The sequence below is a fragment of the Nestor notabilis genome, unplaced genomic scaffold (genome assembly GCF_000696875.1).
Source record: "Nestor notabilis isolate BGI_N333 unplaced genomic scaffold, ASM69687v1 scaffold28392, whole genome shotgun sequence".
In the NCBI taxonomy this organism is placed as follows: domain Eukaryota; kingdom Metazoa; phylum Chordata; class Aves; order Psittaciformes; family Psittacidae; genus Nestor; species Nestor notabilis.
In genome coordinates, this window is record NW_009917494.1 from 23,897 (window position 1) to 32,904 (window position 9,008).

Consider the following 9,008-nt stretch of genomic DNA (forward strand, 5'->3'; position numbering starts at 1 on the left):
GTTTGGGCTTCATTCAGAGCTCATTTAGCACCAGGTGACTAAGGAAAGGTCCTTATACAGCAAAGGTGGAGAAAAAAAAAGCCCTTTCTCAACAGCAACTATGCTCTCAGACCCCCAGATAAGAGAAATTAATATCTGACATTCATCATTTCTATTAACAGAAAGACAATTGGATATTTCATCTTAAATTCTGTGCAGGATACCTACTTTTGGAACTCCCATTCCCGGTTGTCCAGCGGACATACTTGGCGAGTTTTGAGCCAGCGAGAGATGCAGTGGAAGTGGAAAGCATGCTGGAAGAGAAAGTTCACATCACATCATTTCAGAACACACAAACATATCTCAATGTGAAAACTACCACTGAAAGCACTAGGGTAAGAAGAGAGTAGCTAAGTGCTTGCAGACAAAGGTAGGGAGGACTAATCAGCCAGCTCACTGGTAAACATCAAGGAATTGATCCAGATTTTCAGAGAGGAAGGGAACATTAGTGAAATGGCAGCAGGGACCCTGTTCCACAATGCATGCAGTGCTGACTAACTTCTGATGAAGGAAAGAACACTGAGTTTAGCAGCTCCTAAAACTGGCAGAGCAGATGCTGATAAGAAGCATAATCAGAAAGACAAGAAAGAAGATTTCACAGTGATTAGCAGGGATGATATGTATGTATACGTGCTGAAGCTTTCTGACACTCATCTGGACAAACCAAAGCCTGAATTAAAAAGGAACTTGCAAAATTAGAAAGAAAAAAAGAGTCTGTTCATGTGTTTAATAAGGACACCCTTTTCCATACGCCATACAGCTACATAAAAACAACATTCCACTTGTAGTGACTAACACACAAAGATGTAATTTTGACACTAGAATATCCTGACATGGTTAAAAAAGTTGCTCTTGGCCTCTACAAACAGAATTGCAACATTTATAATCCTGTTCCAGCATTATCACACTGTGACTTGATCCCACAGCACAGTGAGGATGGGACTGAGGAACAGGTAGTTAATTCCATTATGGAAAATGTTACCTTCCAACTCAGGCCCAGGCTAGCTAAAGGGCATGTAAGTCTGAGTTCACATGGTAGTGGGACCATGTATGAAGGAATGCATACAGCAAAAAATTGAAGAGCTGGAGATTACGCACTAGAACCATCTTCCTCCAAAATGGAAAGCAAATCACCTTGTTACCCCATACTGACTCCTCGAAGCAGCCTGATGAGGACAAATGAAGCATGCTGAGATCAAAATAATCCTATTGCCAGGAAAAAAGAAGGCATAGTTCCTCGGCAGAACCTTCATCAGGAAAACCATGCCCAAAGATCTATTATTCTTAAAAAAAAAAAAAGGCCTATTTTCCTTCCTTTTCTTCTGCATCTTCTATATTACACCTCTCCAACTCTCACTTCCCCCCCACCTTCTCTCTCCTTTCTGCACTCTACTAAAACATATGGTGTTTAAGGTTCTTTTTTATGGTGGATTATCTGAAACATTTTATAGAACTCATTTTGTCCTGTGTTATGAAAAAAGGGGATAGCACATGAGCTCTGCAATAAAATAGTTTTCCTTACATTGCAGACACCCCATGCAACTGTGCACTCTTCAGAGGTAGCTGATGCTTGGTTCGCTTGACATTCTATGCCTGTGAAAACAAAGATTAAACACATACATGCAGGAGTAGAAGATGTACATGGAACACCAACTGGTAGATTTCTTCTCTTAACATAAATTTACTGGTTTGTCAGACATGATATCAGTTATATTTACAAATTACTTTGTTCATGTAATGCTGGGGCTTGCCTGTCTTTTTTTTCTATAGTCTTGTGACACACCAAAAACACACAATAGGAAATACATTTTTAAAAAATCATGTTTTGAACTTTTTATACCTTGGAATTGAGTACCCAGGAGGATCCCAGAAAGAATAAAGACTATTTATGGGTTTGGGTTATGTTTTAGGGGGTTTGTATCAGGTGACATGCATGAAAGAGACAAAAGAGGAAAGAAGGAAAAACAGCACTGGGAAAATAAATACAGCAACTTGGTACTCCATTCTAGAGCCTGAACGCTTCACTTCTGCTGCAGGTCAAGGAAGAACTTCAGGAGAAAATAGGGATTACCAACTCCTCCACAATCACCAGCACAAACCTACGGACCAACATTTTACTTCCTATTAAAGGATGCTTTCTTTAAATGTCAAGGCCAAATTATTCTTAAAAGCTCATGCTAATAGGTGATCAGCTTAGAACTCAATAGATGGGCTTCTTGCTGGCTCATTTTGCGGATCTTGGCAAAGAAAATGCCTGAATGAGCTCTAATTCTCTTCACTGTTCATGTGCCTGAATATGCTCAGAGAAAAAGGAATTTGATTCACCAATTAAAGATTCAAAAACTTCCAAACTGCACAGGTTTGGCTGAAAAATTTGACCTTTATTTGCTCTGGTTTTTCTCCAGTTTTCACTCTCTTTCAGGTGTGGAGATGAACAAAATAAAAGAAAGGCCCACTTTTCCCAAGATGCGAAAGAGATCACTTAACCTTGGTCAGGAGGAGCTACTCTAAACAAGACTGAGGTCTAAAGAAATGCAGTAGCAATGACTGTTCTGCAAGATTCAAATGAACTTGTATTTATTATATGGTTTGCATCAAGATATACATAGGTGGAAGTCCAAAACTGGCCTGCCTATAGGGGAATAAAATCCAGCGCACCTGAAATATTTGAGGTCTTAATTCCTTAAGCCCTCAATACAGCAATAAAACTAAATCTGGTTATGAAAATTGGAAATGCTCAAGAACCTTGAGGAGCTTCAATTACTTCAGACATTTGTTTAAAACTTGACACCCAAGATCACCACAACACAACACTGCACTACAGACTTACGATCCTGCTGAGTGTCATGGGGCATATTATATTAAGTTTTAAATATTTGGCATGAGTCTCTACAGTAACAGAAAATGGAGAGAAGGTGAGTAGTAGGAAAAGGAGAGGAAACTCATTTGAAGGAAGAAAACTCAAATTCCTCCGTCTCTAAGCGGCCCCAACATGTGAGCGGTCTGCTTTGGAACACAATACAATTATTTGATTTTTTAGGCTTTAAAGGACTCTGTATTGTGACTGCAAGGGAGAGGGAAGAACGGTGGTTTAGATAAGGAAGAAAAGCAGCACTGAAATTCATTTCAGTGTTACTCAAACATTTGCCAAGAAGCAAATACAGTCCCAAAAGCTTAAGAGGACAGATGAACTTTTGCAGACACAGCTGAGGAGGAGTTCGCTGGTGGTGATATAAGGCCCTTTCAGCAAGACACCCAGATTTAACTCCCTCATCAAACATGCTGGAGACTACTGCTGGCACTAATACCTCTGGCTGCCAAAAAAGGCCCTCCCAAAAGCTGAAGCACTTTTGGGTCTCCTACTTGCCTCATTTCAGAAAAGCACAGTATCTCAACAATGAAATGTAACAGATGAACAATTGCTGTCAAAGAATGAAAGCTGCTAATTTTGACTTTTGAAAGAAAGACAAGCTGACCCAAAAGAAGCGGTAAGACAGTAACAGGTACTGGAGGAATACTGAAGAACTCTTCTGCTGCCTTGCTTTTGACAGAGTATCTGTAGGTGTGGGCAGAAAGATACAGCAAAAACCTGAAATGCCTGTAAATAATTGTGAAAAATGCAACAGAGGCATTTCAACTCATGGAGTTACAGAAATGCTTATTATATAATGGCAACTTCTGAATCTTGGCATCTATGAAGAACCATCCCTCTTCCTATGCATTTACTATAGCAGAAATCTTCTGTATATTTATCTAACAAGAAGAGTAACCCAAGATTTAACTAGCCATAATGGCAGGTAACAGAAGAACATGTCTTTTGTTCGCAGCTACAACAGCCCACTGCACTGGTAAATTTGATGGTAAAAACTCTTCAAAGTGGCTTCCGCTTGAGCAAAGATAACCACTGTATAGGTTTCCCTTTCTCTTTACATGTTGCCTTCTAAAACTACGCCATGAAGGGATCAACTTATTGGGAAGAAGAGAAATAAATACACATAGCTCGGCTAACATGACACATTATGTACTCGCTCAGAAAACAGAGACAGAAAATACCAATAACTAGGCAAACAAACTTTAAGTACAATTCTACTTGTCCTGTGAGGAACGGCTGAGGACTTTGGGATTGTCTAGTTTGGAAAACAGGAGGCTGAGGGGCAACCTCATTGTTCTCTACAGCTTCCTGAGGAGGGGAAGTGGAGAGGGAGGTGCTGAGCTCTTCTCCCTGGATACCAATGATAGGATGCATGGGAATGGTTCAATGCTGCATCAGGGGAGGTTTAGACTGGACATTAGGAAGCGTTTCTCTACCAAGAGGGTAGTCAAACACTGGAACAAGCTTCCTAGAGAGGTGGTGAATACCCCAAGCCTGTCAGTGTTTAAGAGACATTTGGGAAGTGTCCTTAACAACATGCTTTAGCTTTTGGTCAGCCTTGAATTGGTCAGGTGGTTGGACTAGATAATGGTTTTAAGTCCCTTAGAACTGAAATAGTCTAGTCTATTCCCTCAAAATGCAGACCAAGCTCTTCAATTTAGTTCTTCAAACTTCAGAGGAACTTCGGAATTTTCCCCTTGCAATTCTCTCAAATTTCTTAGGAATTATCTGCAGATTTGACTAAATACTTACCCTGAGTTCCCCCCATCATATCATCATATGATTCCTTCTACTTATAACCCCCTTGTATGACACTCTATTTCCTGTTGGTATCACACTCCCAAAATACATGTACACCGCTATCATCCTCCACTCCTACTTGTGACTTAGCAAACTATATATACTTACTTCTGTTCTTTTATTCTTCTCATAAATCCAAGGCCATTCTTTTACCAAATCATAATGTACATACATAAGGCAAACTGCATGACACCTTAACATTGATGCCTGACTATAATATTAACAATTTCCATTAGCATGGCTGATGTTACTTATCATTCTTTTAATGATTTCACTTTCAGAGTTTCTCCTCATCACTAGGAGAGAGACATTTGTATTCTGCATTTTATCAAATTGAACCTTGTGTTGTTCTTCCCTGCACATTCTATTAATTTTTCCTCAATTTCCCATCACTTCACATCTCATGTTTGAAAATCTAATTAAAGTGTTGTTTAACAACATTAATGATCTGTAACAAGGAAGTAAGTAAATCCAGAGCCAACACTGATCTCGGAACACCAATTTAGATACTCCTTCTACTCTGTATACTGTCAACTGTGGTCTGTCATTTGCAGTCCAGGCTTTTTCTAACATTGCTCATACCCAAACTAATAACATGTTATGCTTGAGCGACAAAAGAACCCCCAAAACCCAAGAAGAGGGGGGAGGAAATCTACCTACATACTCTTCCTTCACTGGTTTTCCTAATCTACCTATACACTCTCAAGCCCATCCCCATTTTGGTAGGATCTGTTTTTTCTTTCTTTCCCCCCCCAGGAACTGACACAAGAAATTCACTACTGGAAAATAACATCAATCCATTCTCTTTCCAGCTTCTCCACACCTCTCCTTCATCCCCATGTCCTATTTGCTACTTATAAAAACCAACAAATATCTGAGAATGTATTTAGTCTCTCATAGAAGGCACTATTAATTTTGAGGCAGATCCATAAAATGAAGCATACCAGCATCCACTATCCTACAACATATCCCACTTGTCGTGGATAATTATCTTGAATTACAGGATTTTATATATTCATTCTATACATTTGCAAATTCTGTAAATGTAACTTATGATCTAACAAATGCTTAAAATTCCGTTTGCCTGTCAGTGACATGCTTTCCTCTCTAATATATCATAAATCTGAGACAATAAGTAGTAGCCAAGTGTCCACCTCCTTTTGAAACTACTTTTCAAGATGGTGCAGGTTAGAGGTACTTAAAAAGAAAATCTTTACATCAAAGGACATCGGCATATTTCACAACCCCTATTCTCACTTGTTTCTCTTTAGTGTTGTCATTCCCCTTCTTATAACCAGCAATAAACTGAGGCATGGATAGGCATTAGTTGGCTAAAAATATAGACATATCTGTCCCAAAGCAGAGAAGATGCTTAACCCATTTTCAGCCATGTGTGTCACAATGTGTTTTCTATTAAAAAAACCCCAAAGAACAAAAATTTATGAAAGTAGTTCTGTAATTACTATTTACATGTGATGTAAAATCAGGTCCATCTCTCACTAGTTGTTACTACAAACTTGAGGTCTAATTTTTCTGAAACGATTTCTTTTCAGACAGACTCATTGACAGTAAATTACAATTACCAGTAGTTCCAAGGGTGACTGTGTAAAAACAAAGTGCAACAAAACTATCACAGTGAGATCATGACAGGCCATTACCAAGCACTATAGCTGCACATTCTCTTGTCTGGGAGGGTTCCACAATCCTCACATTTTAGTAACACAGGCAAATAAGGCAAATTTCTATCTGGGGTATACTAAAAGGTCTTCTGTCCCTCATGACTGAAACAAGATGGACAGTCCTGGGGCCAACAGTACCTTGTCAGTTTTGAGGAAAAAAAAACCCAAACAACCCCAAAATGGTTTTGTACTTATCACCAATCCTTTAAGGGACTGAAACCAGTGACTTCATATATGCACACCTATTCCATGACAGAAATTTGTATACTTAATTCCATGATCACTTTATTTTCCTACATAGCAAGCCTATTTATTTGTTAACTGAACTGTCAAAATTATACAGAAAACAAAATCAAACCTATACTAGAAATACTTTTTATTATTATTTAGGCATTAGATTACTCTCCTTTGTAAACAAGCAATTAATTCTCTAGGTGGCTATAAAATTCCCCACAATATAATATGAACTAACTTATTTATGCAAGGTAGTTTTTGTAGGCTGAGAAGCCAGATTAAGTCACTGGTCCACAACTTTTCCTGGCCACAGAGGGTGTTAAAAGGTTTCATCCTGATGAGTATCATCAAAAAGTGGATACCTCTATCCACATGACTGACTCCAAAATCTAATACCTATCTTTGTGAGCAACACCTGTCAACCCCAAATAATTTCAGTTCCTTCTGGTTCTTTTCTCCTTTTCCTTTGTTGCATCCCAAATACGCTCAGCAACATCACCTCATCTATAGATGTGGTACAAAGCGATTCTAGTCTCTACAAGAAAAGCAGTGTAGTTGACAGGGGTCACAAATATAGATTATAGGACATCAGCATTACATAAAATAGAGCTTAGTATTCGCACTGTGAAGACTTATTTCCTGACCAAAAGCTGCATTTGCTGAATTATACCCTCAACAGAGGAAATTTTCAGCTGTGCATGACATACAAGTCAAAACTGTCAACGTCTTCCCCACCATTTACTTACATAGGTCCATAATATGGTTTCTGCAAATGGCACAGTTATCAACCACAATGTCCCAAGCCCACAGAGCTACTGCATTCCACTAGAGAGAGAGGGGGGGAAAAAGAAAAACATAGTTTTGAACGAATTTACAGCACACAGAAATCCTTGTTATTCCTCAAACTCCCATGTACTTTTTAAATGGAAAAGCTGGGATATTTAAAAAAGAGACCTTAGAAGTCCAGAGTAATTCTTTATCATGAGTTCAGGTTACTAGAAGGCAGTGGCACATTCCTCTCACATACTCTGCAGACTCAATGTCTCCTTCCAACTTCAGAAACAAGGTAAATCTCATAGTTCCCTTTTTTGTTAAACAAATGCAAACATCTGCATTTCTATTCAAGATCCAGAAGCAAGGATGCAGCTCATGCCATGTCCTCAATTCTGATGGAAAGGACAGTGCCTTAGAGAAAAGCCAATCCAGGTGCTATTTTAAAAGGAATTTCCATTATTTGCAGCAGTTCTTCTAGTAATCACCTCCCTCAGTGCAGTTGGGGTAAAGAACTAAAATCATCACTAATGCTACCCTTCACTGACTCCTGAACAACCTCCCCTGTCCCATGCTACAAATTTCCACGGCAATTTTAGAAAACTCATTCAAAATGAGGACTTTAAGACAAGCTATGCAGAAAAGCATAGTGCCTTTTTAATCCTCTGCACAAATCCCCCCAGCAATCAGGTCTTTTGTAAATTTATGAAAAAGGTGGGCTTGCCTTCAGCATTCAAAGCAATCCAAAATCATATTGGTAGCCAGGATAATCTTCATTTACTACTTAAGTAGTCTAGATACTTTGTTTCCTTCCATTTTTTGCAGTATATGATTGCATTGACTCTACTATAGTAAATCTTCTCTACTACATTCCATTTACATCTTAACATTCTCATTGCTTCCCCTCAGTTTGGGATTCTGAAGGAGAAACATAGACTGCCAAATATTGATAAGCAGTATCAATTTGGATCACTACTTCAATATTTCATTAGTACCGATATAAAAAGTCATCACAATACTACTAGATCATTTAGGAAATGGGTCACTAGTGATCTCATTTTTTCCCCTCCACCTTCCAACTCTAGGTCTAGCCAGCCTTCTGGGTCTCAAGGACTTCATCCACATCTCAAAGCAGCTAGGATGAAACTTCCCAGCACCCTTCTCTCTCCCACGCTCTCAGGTGCTTAATCTCTTGTCCAATCATAATCTACTCCCACAACCAGAGCCAGGCACACAACAAACTGCACCCTGGTACCTTGCTGGGGAGGATAAATGCCACTAACACATAAAAGGTGCCGCTTTGTGCTCCTCTCATGTGCTATTACATCTGCCCCTATTTCCCAAGGACAAGCAACCACGTCACCCAGACACCTCCTCCAGCACAGAGCTGCAGGCCTGTGCAGAGGTTTCCACCATCAGTGATGACAGCTGCATCTCAAATAAAGCACAGATCATTGCAAATGTTTGCTGACAGCCAGCCCAGGGGTCATTTTGCTTCAAATTCTACCTCAGCACAAGCTCACACAGCTTCCCTGCTTCCTCTGCACCCTCCTGCAACAGTCTCGGGCTATTGCCACCGTCCAGCTGTCAAACTGGTGGCACTGGACAGAAGG

At 39.5% G+C, this 9,008-nt stretch overlaps 1 protein-coding gene across 1 annotated transcript; it reads right to left on the reverse strand.

Annotated features, from left to right (window-relative positions):
• Positions 1-203: 203 nt before the first annotated feature.
• On the reverse strand, positions 204-7,449 carry RBX1 (ring-box 1, E3 ubiquitin protein ligase; the record flags this gene model as incomplete). Its single annotated transcript, XM_010009261.1, has 3 exons — positions 204-293; positions 1,562-1,632; positions 7,371-7,449. Coding segments are annotated over 3 exons (240 nt in total), but the record flags the coding sequence as incomplete, so codon positions are not given.
• Positions 7,450-9,008: the final 1,559 nt, after the last annotated feature.